This window comes from Struthio camelus, chromosome 8, assembly GCF_040807025.1.
Source record: "Struthio camelus isolate bStrCam1 chromosome 8, bStrCam1.hap1, whole genome shotgun sequence".
Classification (NCBI taxonomy): Eukaryota; Metazoa; Chordata; class Aves; order Struthioniformes; family Struthionidae; genus Struthio; species Struthio camelus.
This window is the reverse complement of record NC_090949.1, coordinates 20,022,396-20,037,169: the sequence shown is the minus strand read 5'-3', so window position 1 is coordinate 20,037,169 and position 14,774 is coordinate 20,022,396. Positions and strand designations below refer to the sequence as shown.

The following is a 14,774-nucleotide window of genomic DNA, read 5'->3' as shown; positions in this document are numbered from 1 at the left end:
TTTTCTACTACACCATTACTATATGTAGTTTTGCTGATACAGAAGCATCCGTAATAGGCATGTTTGACCAAACTGGTGTACCAGGTTTTCCTCTGCTAGCTTGAAGAAGCATAGCGTAAGATTCAGTTTGTAGCTTTCCAAAGACAGCAAAGACTACATGGTGACAAAGCTGTAACTGGAGGCTTAATTTGGCTCATTGCATATAGCTGGGGATAGAAAAGCCTACACTGAAACACATGGAACAAGGGTGGGAGGAGTGAAGAGCAGAGGAATGTTTTACTTATCGGACTGAGTCTTCAAGGTAGACCTTGGAACTGCAGCATCACTCTGAAGCTGCTTTAGAAAGAAGTTTCACTTGCTGAAGGAACATGCTGTGGAGTGGCAGAGGATACTGCTTGCTTCTCATTAACTGTAACTTTTCAGGAATGGGATATGGAGACAGAACAAGCACGTTTTGTGGCACACCAGAATTTCTTGCTCCGGAGGTGCTGACGGAAACTTCCTATACAAGAGCGGTAGACTGGTGGGGTCTTGGTGTACTTATCTATGAGATGCTGGTGGGTGAGGTAAGTTCTAATTAAGACTCAATGCAAGCACAGGACAGATGTATGTAAAAAGGCTACAAGACTTGAAATATCAATCTGTCAACATTTAATATGCTTTCTACATGTCAAGGTTATACCAGTATAGTAGTACATATGGTAGTCCACACATACTTACAGTGAACATCTTGAAGTCTCATTGAGGAAAAGAGGCATAAAAACATTGAGTAACTACTTAGGACAATTCAAGCCCATGATTTGATATATCAGCTGCTATGGAAGTGAATGAATTATAGCTGGTCCAGACCTTAACCTCTGGATTTTTGTTTTGTTTTTAATTACGTGATTATGCCTTAAATGGAATTATGGTAATGGAACATTGATATCGGAGTCTTTAAGCAATAAAACAGCACATTCCAGAACATGGGGCACAACAATCCTAGCAACTCATTTCAATTACCTAATCAGTTACATTCATATTTGAGTGCCTCCCGAAGTCTCCTTGGACTTAACATAACTATAGAAGTCTTCAGCTTTCAAATGCTTTTGGGGAGAAAAATCAACTCTTTATCTAGTTGGACTATAACTATATTCCTATATATCATTATATTCATATATATATATATATATATATATATAAAAAACTAAATACATAGAATTGGATAGCAGCGTAAGGTTATACCTAAATGCAATGTTATTTACTGTTTGAGTTATGCACGCACTAAAACAGAATGTCCTAATTCCATGTAAAGAGCTAATATAAATAAATTACTGAATAGTTATTTACTGTTGCATATATTGCCTTGCCTTCTGGTCCATTTTGCTACACTCTCTCCCAGGTAGCATAGCAATGGCTTGTGTGCTTAAAAACCTAGAGGGGGAAAAAAAAAAAAAACTATTTGTTCTGCACTTTCATCTTTTTTTGGTGGAAGAAAAAAATCATTCAATCTTTTTTCCTTTTCAAATTTAAAAAAAAAAAAAAGGTGGGAAGGAAGCTTTTAATATGTGGACTACAACTCAAGTCACTTGAAAGCTCATTTGAGTTGTAACACATACTAAACATTACAAAAACAAGTCAGGCTTGACCATTTAACTTGTGAATGGCAGCTGTACCAAAGGAGAGCTGATAAGTACTTTCCATATTCCCTCTGCATCTTGTCTCAGTTCTGAGATCCTAGTTTAAGTGTGCTTTTAAAAGTGTAGAAACACCTGAAATCATAGTCTGTCAGTAAAAATTAAGAGATGACACCAACTTGTCTTACATATCTCCCCCCCTTTGTTACAGGAAAAAGAAAATTTTCCCTTCTGGGAAAAGGAAAGCTACATTTTAGGGTGTCTTAATTCCAAACTGGCAGCTGAATATAAGTTGTTTTCACTTAAAAGTTACTTTTAAGCCTGTTTAATGATTTTATTTATTTTTATCACCACCATCATTATAGTCTCCCTTCCCTGGAGATGATGAAGAAGAAGTGTTTGACAGTATTGTAAATGATGAAGTAAGATATCCACGATTTTTGTCTACAGAAGCTATCTCTATAATGAGAAGGGTAAGAACATAATAAACTATTAGAATATTCCTCCTATTATCCTGCTTTTCTTCTCCGGCATTAGTCACTATTCTGAGGAATAAGGTACTTAAGAATCTACACTTGATTTCTTTTTCACATTAAACTTCAGATTTCCTTCATTTATGCTGCCTATCACAATTTGGCTTTAAATGAAAAATTTTGTGAGAGCCTCTTTACTTAGTTATCCAGGAGCAAGTTTTTCTTTCTGAAATATAAAACATGAAAACTCTTTCTCCTGAACTTATTTTCCCTATGTTCTTTCCTAGCTTTATCCAGCTAGGGAAGTTTGGGTTTCTTTTTTGGCAGAACACTGGTGCATTGACCTATCTGGTAGATTAACATTGTCACATGAATATTTTAATTCAGACTTCTAAATCTTTTTGGTTTCATTCCAACTGGGGCAGGGAACACCATAGACATGGCATCTACAGTCCCACTCTCGGCAAGGAACAGCTGACTTTATGATCAAGTGTTATTAGTGCTGTTCCTTAGTCTCTACTTAACTTCAGATATCGCCTTTAGATGACCTGAGTTGATGGAAAGGCATCTACTAGAGGTGATTCAAAGTCTGAGGAAGCAGCCTCTCCACTCACATGTCTGACACTATTAGTCTAGCACCAAATACAGTGAAGTGCAGCAGCATGCCAATTAAAGCATGTCACAGGAGTTACTGACCTAAAGCAAATATTTAGGTGATGTATTCTATAGCTTGAGCTGAGTGTTTCCTCCAGAAAGAGTGTCCCTCCAGAGGAAGAAGGAAGGAAGTTTTAATGCAATATCTGGGAAAGATCTTATTGTGCAAATTACAATGACAGGATCCACTGGGTCAAAATTACTGCTGTGGACCCAAAACAGGGGCAGTGGACTTTGTGTTTGCACAGTTTGTGGAGCTGTAGCTTGTGTGCACTGTTCCTATCTAAATTGGAGATTCTTACACAGTCTCAAACATTGTACACTTACACCAGCTGCTTACTGTAGAACTTCAGAGTCTATTCTGGGCCAAAACAGACCACTGACTGGTGACTTCAATTCTGACATGACCAGGCATCTCAAACATTGCCCCTAAATTCATTCTAGGAAAAATAAGACATGACCGAGTCTTGATTTGATCTCAGCCTCTTGAAGGAGAAGATATTTTTATCAAATATATGAGCAAAAAGGAATGAAACTATATCCATCAGCTGTAAGCACCCCTATTGGGTGTTGCAATGTTCTTATAGAACTTTGCATATTCTATTTTACATGACAGAACATACACTATAGTGAGTCACAGGGAAACAATTTAAATCTACCCCAAGAGGCTGCTTTTATTACTGCATTTATCCACTTGATTGATCCTATCTAGATAACCTAGTGTTAAAATTAAACATGAATCTTTCTTTATCTAATATAGTAGACACTTATTTTGGATGGCTGCACTGTCAATGAATGAGCTCAGCCTAATGTTAGGCACTCTGCCTGGAATGGTGCTCTGCTCAGAACAGCATGATCCACAAGTGGAAGCATCTGACCTCCTACTGCAGCCAGAAAACCCTCTGTTTGACCAGGTGTAAAGCACTATCCAGCCCTCTCTGATAAATCAACTGCTGTGAAAGAGCTGGGCACAGGAGACAGCCAGGAGCAATACTAGTTTATGCATATTCTGTAGCCTTTCCACCAAAAAAACAAACAAACAATCTATGCTGAACACTAGTGTAACAACTTGCCTCAGGTACGGAGAGGCCTGGCAGAGCACATCTGTACTGTGAGGTACATTAGTCCACACTGCTCATAGCTGGGCTGCTTGTGGCATCTTGCCAAGTGATTCAGGCCTCTCTGAAGATCACCATTATCTCCATGCCTACATACATTAGAGTTTGCCTTTCCCTTTCTTTCTCTGCAGACTAAGAATTTTCCATGGTCAGGCACTATGAATGCTACTTCCACTGTCCATCTAATCTTGATGTTGGCTGTTTTATACAGTAGTGCCCATCCTCTCCTTGTTCCTCCCCACACCCTTGAATTTTTGTGCTAAAATCTCATGTTTTGTCAGCTCCTACGAAGAAATCCAGAGCGGCGTCTTGGAGCTGGAGAGAAAGATGCTGAGGATGTGAAAAAGCATCACTTCTTCCGGGTGAGTACAAGTTACTATTGTTTCTAAGGTCATTCATTAAAGAGTAGAGATGTGAAACTAAACCAGGTAATTTATTTTCCAGCTAATAGATTGGAACGCTTTACTGGCTAAGAAAGTGAAACCTCCTTTTGTACCCACCATTAGAGGAAGAGAAGACGTTAGTAACTTTGATGATGAATTTACCTCTGAAGCACCTATCCTCACTCCACCTCGGGAACCAAGGATACTTTCAGAAGAAGAGCAGGAGATGTTCAGAGATTTTGATTACATTGCTGATTGGTGTTAACTTCTAGACACTGTGAAATCCTAGCTGACTGGCTCACAAAAATGCCTCTCAGAAGAATACCAACCCTTCAATTGCTCTCTGTGCCACCTGTAGCTTCTGTTTTTAAATCACATGAAGATCATTTTAAGTACTGTTTTAACACTCTTGTGAAGAGTGGCCTCTTTATTTTTTTTTTTTTTAATCTGAGCACTGGAAAGCAGTTCTATGGAGTTCTTAAGCTGAGTTGGTGAATCCAGGCCATATTAAGCTCCTGCACATGGGCACACTTGGATCTGTACTGTTTCTCTTACTCTTCTACAGCAGATAACATTTTTTACATACCTGCCTTAAGTGGGGAAAAGCAGACTTTGAGCTAGGTAATCATTTAACTCTACTCAGCCACATTAAAATAGAAGTTTGGGATACTGGTGACACTTGCACAGAACATGGTTCTATCTGGAGAAGGCAAATGATGTCTGATAACTTATCTTGTGCAGTCTATAAAACTACACATACATTTCTATGTACACCTTCATTTTGTGTTCTTAAAATAATGGTAAATAAGAACAGATGCCTTGTTTTGTAAGTTTTCTTTGATATTTATTAGGAAAAAATGTTAAAGGCCTTGCTTTTGAGACAACAGTGTAAGTGCTTCCATTAAAAAAGAAAAATCCAGGAAGCCTACCAAGCCAGTTGCCAAACAGTTTTGCCTTTAAGTGTTTTAAGCATGGCTTAAACCCTGGTTGAGATGAAGAATGTAACAAGGATGTCTGTTCCGTCTTAACCATAAGGAGAAAAAGAGTATGCATTCCCCAAGCCCATCCACCTCTGTACTCTTGAACTTTATGCCTTTTCCACTCTGTGGACAGATAAGTTAACCATTCTGTATTTAACCACCTTGATCATCATGTATCTGCTGTACAATATCATATCATTTTTAGAAAACATAAGGATTTTCAATGTATACATGCTGTGAACATGTATATTTGGAAGTTGTAATGTATTTGTATGGTCAGGCAAGTAATTTAATTATACCACTTCAGTTTTGCACAGTGGTCATGTGAACACAGAACTCTAATGAGAGAAACAATATCTGTACCCATTTTAGGCCACTGAATTCCAGAACTTAGATTGGCAGTAACTGAGGGTGTAAAAGCAATATGTTGTAACAGAATGTATAAATATTTTTGATAAAACAGTGTATATTTTATAAACTTCTTTACACTAAAAGCTGTACCTCAAAAGTTGAAAAATAGTTTAGACCAGACACTGTGTCTACTTGTAAATGAAGACCTATTTTTAGCACCTGGTGTTCTGTGGGCAAGCAGTAGTTCTTGGAAAATAAATTTCCACTGTTTTCCTTAGCTCTAGCAACATACAGAGCTGATTGCATATTCAATCTCACAGGTTCAGCCTAGCCCAGGATTTCTGTTTGTGGACTAAGACAGTGGAAGTCAGCACTCAAAAATGGATTCAAAACTTAATCATTCAAAGAAGAAACAAATCATTTTAAGCTGAGCATGCAACACTAAGGTGTTCATTTAAAATCATGAGGTTGGACAGACAGACCTGCAGGGTCAAGTTGGGGGGAGGGGGGGGAAGAGATGCCTAGGGAAAAAAGGGGTTCATAGTTCTAAATAAGGTTTCCCCCCTGTGACCAGGCAAGGCATCTTTCCCAAAACTCTATAAATCATGTTTGGCTGAGTGAGTGAACATTTCAGCACTATTTGTTTCAATATACTAATTAATAAGAAATTATGTTCCTGTTTCTAGCTGAAACTAAACAACTAAATACTTTTGAGGTACAGTCAGCTTACCCTTTTTGGTTCCCAAATATATATATGAGCATCTACCAGGGTGCTGCTTAGCATTTATGAAAACACCCTGAGGAAATACCTTTTTGTAACTACATCTTGTACAGAATTTTTTTTTTAATTAAGTAAATCACTAAAAAAATTAGAGGGCAGGGTATGTTCACCCAGTTAAGCTGAAATAAAGCACTAATTTTATCTCTGTAGTTTTTTAAATATTTTTAGGCAGATTAAGATTTTAAACTCTAGATTGTAAATATATTTTGCTATACTTTATCTGTATGTGGCTGCTCAAGCACTTTGTAAGGAAATTAGGATATTTTAGAATGGTACACTATGCATTAAAATGAAATGTGCCTTTAACAATGTCATTCTAAGTGTTTTGCAGTCATTAATATCACAAATTAAAGTTTTAAATAGAGTAATTTGTAAATTGTGTCCCAAACATGAGTTTGCTGTTTCTTGAAGTGATTTGTCATGTTTTCACCATAGGTAACTTCCAAAAAGAACTTGCAATCCCAAGAGGACTTACAGAAAACCAATCTTTTAGTGGTAGTTCAGTGTAGTCCTAGTCATTTCTTTTTTTTAGTCTGAATAAATAATTAACTCTGAACATACATACCTTCCTTTGAGGGTCGAGGGAAAGTAGTCGTCTCATGTTTGTGTGAGCAGTCCTTCTGAGATGAGCAGAACAAGCCTGTGACCGTTAACATGTGGCCAGCTTGAATTGGGATTCACCTTCCTAGGCCGCCTGTCAGTGCAGCGGGGGGGGGGGGGGGGGGGGGGGGGAACGGTGGTCACCCCCTCCTGGGGGTATGTCTCCAGTATAGTCTTTTTCACCCCTTACAGAGGAAGCACCTGTAAACAAACCAACCCCACACAGAAACCACAACTAAGCTTGTTCTTTAAGCGGAGAAGGAAGCTTTCTTTTCTGAGTGCCTTTAAGAAACTACATCTTTACCCACAAGTCTTAAAACAAACTAATATTTCACAGGAGGCAACTGCCTAGCGATCCCTAGCTTTAATCCTTTTATCATAATTCAGGAGATTGCTAGATCAAAGAGCCAGGCATGTTTTAAATACCTAGTTTAAACTGCAATTAAACAAACACAGAAAGCACCTTAACACACAGCACCCTTCATTGCCTGTGTTGAATGTGAGGCTGCAGCACTCCTGTCTTCTGGCCCAGTTTCTCTCTGGACCCGACCAACTGCCCCAGCAATGACTTCTGTGCACATAGTAAAACAGGGCAGGCAGAGACCCCCCCCCCCAGAGCTGTGAACACTGTAGCTGTAGATAATCTTGCTCAGGCTCTAGACCCTGCTAGCTCTGCCATCTTTGCTACAATTTTGCCCGCGTAGCACAGCAAGAGGCTACGCAGCAACCAGGCTGCAGGCTAGCAGGGAGAGCCCTCTCCTTGGTGAAAGATGCTCCCAACACCAGGCTGGCGAGGGGATCATGCCGCCTCCCATTAGCTGCTAGTACAACACCAAGCTCAGAAGTGCAGATTTTCCTTTGGAAACCCAGAAATGCCCTCACTGCTCCACCTATATCATGGTATAGTGGCTCTTCCGTCCAGCCTCCCTCCCCCAACTATCCTTTTTACTTGATATTTCCTTTCAAAAACAGAGAAAGCACCTTTAGCAGCCCAGTCATTTGCATTAGCCAATTATGGCTCTAGCACAGAGAAAGCTGTTCTACGTTACTAGCCAAACCACAGTCAAATGATGCTGTTTAAATCATCTTGAGGGTTTTTTGGTTGGTTGGTATTTAAGTCAGTATGCAGAACGCATATCGGAAGTCTCTAGAACCCCAAGAACTGGCTACATTTGCTGTGCTGAAAAGGCAAGGTCACTTTGACCTCTTTTTAACTACTTTACTACTCCTAACGACTTTTAATTTAGAGGGAGAGGATTTGGCTTGGCCCTACCCTGAACAGCAAAAGGAAAGAGACACCACAGTACCTGACGCCTGTTCTCCAGCTACCAAGTGTCACCACTTCAGCTAACTGGCTCCTTGCTGCACCTCGGCTGGAGACAGCCACTGAGGTACCAGGACAGGTTCCCCCTCAAGTTGCATCGCACCAAGCCTTCAGTCTCAGCAAGCAGAGACGTTTGCACAGAACAATGCCTGCAAGTACCAGAGTTAAACCCTTGTGTCTCCCTAGCACCGCTCCAGCTGGTAGCGCCACAGTCAGGCAACAAACACTTCTGATCGAAATAGAGGAAACGATGGGGGTGGGGGAGAGCAGGCACCTAAGACATACGCATGTACCTGTAGTAAGCTACTGTAAAGTTCAAGGACAACAAGAACAGATACACCTATCCCTAATGGCTCCTGAGGGGATTTAGGATCCCAAACATCATTTTTCAGAGGAAAGCCTCTGCTTTTACAAGGAGCTATGACTAACTGCTAGACCAAAACCACCTTTGACTAGTTGGAGGTGTCAGATTTGTAACTATTAACAATGGTCACTGCTGGACCAAAACCGTTGTCAACTTCCATCGATATAGCATAGAGCCTTCGTTGTGTCTCTGCTTTCTTCGACCTTCAACTGGTGCCAAGTAAAAGCATCCCCTCCCTTTCACCAATCATCAGCACACTCATCAGCAACATCAGCACACTCCCCCCTTCACAGAGCATGAGGGCACTTCCCATGGGGCTGTGCAGAGGGTCGCTTCTCAATCGCACCAGCTACGCAAGGGCAGCTCTAAGAAGCCACAGGCTCCTCCGCAGTGTAAGAACCTTCCCCCCCCCAGCCCTCACCAAGGACAGCTGCTGTATCACAAACGGCTACACACACACACTGCTGAGCACCGTTCCAGACAGGTACAAGTAGAGCTCATTTCTGAATGAAAAACGTAGTTCTACAAGAGAAGACACATTTCTTAGCTTCAATAAAGCAACTTAGTAAAAGTGTTCGTAACGGACCAAAAAATAACTCAAAGCAGTATCATTTTTTCCTAGAATGCTTTACGTTACCTGGTCTACTTGGGCCAGGAGTGCACAGCCCCTTTCAGCACATTCCTAGCTCTGCCTCTCTGGGCTGTGCAGCTTAAGGTTCTCTGCACCGAGGGAGGGACAGGAACTGCTTGCAGAATGGCAGGAAGAGGCAAGGTCAAGCAAAGCTCTGCACAGCAGGATGGTGCCTCCCTGACCGTATCTGCTGCACTCCAGAACTTTGTAAAACTCTTTTCAAGTTTCAACCCAGACTGCTTTTGCTGCTTGTAACAACTCACACTGCACTCACCACTCAGATGTCAAGTGCTGATCCATAAGGCCTGAAAACTTTTAAAACAAAAGCATTATCATAAATGTAAGTTTTCAGCTATTTCTAACTAACCTGCATGTAGTTTTAATGTGCTGACCTATGCTGAAAAGTACACCTACTGTACCTTATTTACTGTACTACGCCTACTCCCCTTTATTCAAAACATCGTGCCTACTCCCACAAGGGAACTGCTCAAAGCAAGACACGGAAAGCCCAGTTAGTAGAAACTGTTATAGTATATTAAAATACGTGGAAATATATGACATTAGAATATAATCCTCTAAACCACCAGGAATGTAACCTTTAACTTCTATGCCAGAATTATTTTTCAGGACTGCAAGTGACAGCCTCAGTGGTATAACAGAACTGTACAGCCTTTGTCTTCTGTTTAAAGACAAATAAATAACATTGCGCTGCCACATTTCAATAGTCTTCACTGGCAGAGGAGGATTAAAACTAAAGCAACCAGAACCTGGTCAGGACTATTAACAACCAGTACTCTTACCATGGGACACAACCTTCTCTCTGGATGGCTTAAGACCAGATGCACAGCAAGCTGACCCCTCAGCTGTTTATTTGGGTAACTAAAATGAATCTTGCACCTGTGATGCAAAATTAGCTCTGGAACCAGAAGATTCCTGGTTAAGTACATTTGTTGCTCTGCACACACAAAGGGACAACGTCAGAAGGCATCTAGTTTTCAAAGCGTTTAGTTTGGGGAGGGCTGAACAACTTTTGGCTTTAACTCCTCAGCACCTGGTGCACCATTTCAAATGTGTAAGCACTCATTTACAACACAACAGTGTCGAGAGCTCAGCCGCTAGCCAGCTAGGCTGCAGGGAACAATGACAGGTCAGAACATTTCACAGCAATATTTGGAATATTTATCATCTTCCGTTGTACAGCATGAAGCATCACAAAGTTGTCAAGAATTAAAGATTAAACCATCCTTGTGTTTATCTTTAGCTGCTTTGTCATTGCATCAAATTCACAGAAGCAAAGCACAGACATCAATGAAAATCAAGGAGACTGCCAAGGATGTGACTAATCTTTTCATAACAAGTTCAGAGATCTTTAGGAGCAGTTGTGCAAATATTCAAACTGCTTTTCACCAATTGTTTGCATTCTGGGTTAAGTCTTCCATACAGTAAATTGCAGCTAACTATGAATATTAAAGGCACACTAGAGATTAAAAGTTGCCAAGAAAGTGCACATTTAAGTATCCTTGTGACTAAGTCCATAAGTATGAAACCAACTCTACCATTCCATCAGACTGCATTCCAGTTCTCAGCGTGTGGAACAGTATGTGCGTGTCAGGCTGTAGCAATATTCACAAGATAAGTGTTTTTGGAAAACAGTTTATTCAGGAATTACATAATAATTTCAATTTTCCAAAATACATTCTACTAGATTCCCTACAAAAGAAATCTAAGTAAGTACAACAATATGAAATTAAGCTTGTTGCAACAGTCATTAAATATTTACTTCGACTAATATATACATACAAAACGCCACACAATGAGTTTGTTTACCCCTGGAATGTGTGCTGCGTTCCAGCAGTTATGCTTGGTCTCCATATCCTCCAGTTCCACAACATGAAGACTCAATATTAACACTTTGTACATCCTTTATTATAGGCAAAAATCAAAAGTTTTTTTTTTTTTTTAATAGAAATTAAAAGTAACCCTCTGAAATTTCACAGCTGTGGTAGTTTGTCTACTGGGGTATCAAATTTGAAGTCTGCTGGGAAGAGATCTGGAGCTCGAGGATAGATCAGCCTGTAAGACTGTCTGATCGTAACATCAGCCACACCAGCAATATCGCCAATTTCTAAGACAAAAAGCAGACAAATATGGATTACTGTTTTTCCTATTGCCATTTGTATTGAAGAAACCAGCAAGCATAATTTAATCAAGAAGTGCTATATATTTAGCTACTTTCATAACTCTCCCAAAGGCTTGGAAAAAAACTGCTTAACAATAGTGACTAATATCATGCACAGAATTCGCAAAGTTGGTCTTCTCAAATGCCGTAATTCAACATGTGCTATCCATCTTGGATTAAAATCAGTTTCAAATTGACAGAGGGCCAAGAGTGCGAAAGTCATTAAAAAACCATCTACTGCAAAGTCTTCATATATCCAACAATATCCTATAAAAACATTGTCAGCATCAAGATCTTGATTTTTGTGCTTTAATTAAAATACAAGCAAAGACAGCAGAAAGCCTAGGCAAAACGGAATGCCTTCAGCTAAACATGAAATACAGCTTGCTTAAAATGCAAAGAGAGATACTCCAGCAGAGAGGTATAGAGACAACTAGCATTTAAGAAGCAAAGGAAATACTTGTTTGAGATGCACAGGAACTTAGTTTACTCAAGATCTAACTGAAGTTGAAATTTAAAACCTTGAAACACATGAAAGCCTTCAGCATTGTCTGTGGACCCTGAAGCAGCACAGGGGCATGTATGTATCAATGACAGGCAGCTGTCTTTTCTGTTTTAATGAAGACTCTTAGAAGATATTATCAAATAGCTCAAGGTGAGCACAGATGAAGGCACAGGAAATTGCCAACATGAGGAAATCACCCGAGACAGAATAAGCAATGCTTAAGGCAGAACAAAGCATCATAACCTGACGGAGAGGGAAGACTCCACTTAGAAGCTCTCCACTAAGAAGTTGCTAGATTTTATAGGTGTGGTTTTATTTATTTATTTTTACAATAAACATATGTCTGATCTGAACTGGACCAGAGAAATATCCACTGAGCTTCCATAATCAGCTGCTGGCATTCTGGTCCATTCATCACACCAAATTCTAATCAAAAACACTCAGCCTTAGCTCCCCTTCCTTCCCCATGAAGGCCTGGTTCTCTTGAACCTCTAAGAAGCTGCTCCAGGCTATTCTGATGCTCTAAAACACCCCTGACTCTCTCACTGGCTTTCTAATGGCTACCCTAATGGGGGGAGTAACATAAAAAATGATCTACAGCCAAGCCTACTGTCCTGCTGCCTTCAGTCTTGCAGGCTTGAGAGAAGGAAAGGAATATATACTAATTTAGATAATTTCTGGCTTCCAGAATGATTTAAGATTTAGTTAGTGTGTAAACTAAAGCCATTAATACTAGCTGCAACCGCCACCAAGTTTGTACTCTGAATATTTTAGAGCAGGAGAAGGTACACATGCAAATACTAGCATGGGTAAAGTTAAAATTAGAACTATGCATGCAAACAAGCACATTTCATTTAAACATCCAAGTACTAGTACCAGAAGAAAATGAACTCCGTTTACATGGACACAGTTAATTATATCAGGGGGAGTGTCCGTCCTGATTTGATCCATGCTATATCCCACTAAAATGGTAGTGTATCACTTACCTCTGCAGACCACATCCAAGCTTTACAGTAAATTTGAATTATCCTCCAAAAAAGATGATTAAAAAAATAGTGAAGTTTTACCTTTTTGTGTCCTTTTCTCTGCAGAGGCTTGTGATGCCATGTAAATAGCTGCAGCTGCTACAGAGATAGGGCTTCTCCCAGGAACCAAATCTAATTCCACAGCTTTACGGGCAATATGTGTGGCTGCCATTTGTACTTGTTTAGGAAGACCCAGATTTGAACAGAATCTTGACATAAAGTCTCCGGTTGTAATCAGATCAACACTGGTTTCAAGAGCTTTCAAAATAAGTTTAAAACACCGGCCTATTTCCTTCTTTGAAATTCTGGATACTGCACATATTTCTAAACAAAGAGGAAAAATTAAACTGTAAGCTTGACAGCAGTTGTTCTCCCAACATAAGTAAGTTCAATTCACCGTGTATTTTAACATCACAAAGCATGTCAATGTCATGAAAGCCACCACTACCCAATAATAAGCTTTGCACACTTCTGAAATTTCAAAAATCACTTAAATCAGTGTGAACCGTTCCCTAAGCAGCTAATACATACAGCTTGCTTAATAGGAAAAATCTGTTATCAATGCTAAATTTGCATTCCCACCAGGAAAGATGCACATACTTATCAGAACTGTTTGTTCAAATTGAACTAGAAGAGTCCTCATTATCTTCGGACCTGGCAATACCTTTTAAATTTCACCAATGCTTAGAATGAAGCTTGAACGGTAATTTTGTTAACGTATTATCACCAAAAATTCCACGGCTGAGCGCCTACCACTTGATGAATTCAACAAGTTTTCTAGATTTATTTTCAAAGTGGGCTATAGCTGTTAACAACCAATTCAGCAAGGAGTCCAGGAATAAGAGGCAACCAGCATCCCATGGTAATAGTAACTAGATATTTATTTTACTTTATAGTAAAATTGAATCTGTATCACTGAAAGCTTACCTTTAAATGTTCTTGGAACACCCTCTTGCCTACAGGCTATGTAGAGACAAGCAGAAGCAATAGCATCATTACTCCTTCCCTTCAGGCTCTTTTGCTCATACACTTGCTTGAATAAATTATTTGTTCGATCCTTCAAAGCAAGAAGACTAAATTTAATTAACTCTAGGCCATTTAATTAGCAGCAATATCAAAAATTCATATGCTCATTATATTATGCTAACTAAGTCAATGCCAGAACAATTTAAGGAAGGGAGACATGAACTCACAACTATATTTCTAGGGAGGTTGATTCTGTCTGCCATGTTTGTAATTTCTTTAAAAGCATTCATCATCGCACGATCAGAGCTACTCATAGTTCTGCGATTCTGGTACTTTGAATTTCCAAATTCATCAAAACTTGCTGCACCTGTGCCCTGAAAAGAAAGATTTTATTGTCAGTAAAACACAAGTGACTTCCTCCTCATTATTTCCAGAACAAACACCTTCCAGCTTTATAAATCCTAATTCAAAGCTTTAGGCTAGAACAGTTATGCAAATATACATGACTGAAGTAAATCACACAATCAAGCATTGTTCCAAATGTCATGTTCTATACTTTGCAAAAGTCTGTCTAAAATTGAGGACTGATTTCCAAAGAGCAAAGAGATTATGCAAGGATTTTTTTTTTCCTAAAGTAACAGTAGTTTAAAGAATAAAATATCAATAACATGTAGGCAATGTGTCTCAATACTCCTGTTACCACTGCTGAGGTCCAAAATTAAGTTTAATGCAATCTGTATGTCATCTGGGCTGCATGGGCACTCTTTCTGGCAGACCGCTGACTCAGAAAAAATAAAGTTTTATGGCCAACTAGAGACCAGTTG

The 14,774-nt window shown here is 39.5% G+C and overlaps 2 protein-coding genes across 8 annotated transcripts in view; one reads left to right on the top strand and one right to left on the bottom strand.

Annotated features, from left to right (window-relative positions):
* The window catches only part of PKN2 (protein kinase N2), a 58,200-nt gene extending 51,530 nt beyond the window's left edge, over positions 1–6,670 (top strand). For all 5 annotated transcript variants that reach the window (XM_068952588.1, XM_068952587.1, XM_068952586.1 and 2 more), the window contains 4 exons: positions 424–566; positions 1,982–2,089; positions 4,143–4,223; positions 4,306–6,670. In XM_068952588.1, coding sequence (XP_068808689.1) covers positions 424–566; positions 1,982–2,089; positions 4,143–4,223; positions 4,306–4,509 — 536 coding nt within the window. In that variant the 3' untranslated portion in view covers positions 4,510–6,670. The remainder of the gene's footprint in view (positions 1–423; positions 567–1,981; positions 2,090–4,142; positions 4,224–4,305) is intronic.
* Positions 6,671–10,912: 4,242 nt separating this feature from the next.
* The window catches only part of GTF2B (general transcription factor IIB), a 28,677-nt gene continuing 24,815 nt past the window's right edge, over positions 10,913–14,774 (bottom strand). For all 3 annotated transcript variants that reach the window (XM_068952581.1, XM_009682566.2, XM_068952582.1), the window contains 4 exons: positions 14,178–14,324; positions 13,912–14,041; positions 13,027–13,308; positions 10,913–11,400 (listed from right to left, as the gene is read on the bottom strand). In XM_068952581.1, coding sequence (XP_068808682.1) covers positions 11,267–11,400; positions 13,027–13,308; positions 13,912–14,041; positions 14,178–14,324 — 693 coding nt within the window. In that variant the 3' untranslated portion in view covers positions 10,913–11,266. The remainder of the gene's footprint in view (positions 11,401–13,026; positions 13,309–13,911; positions 14,042–14,177; positions 14,325–14,774) is intronic.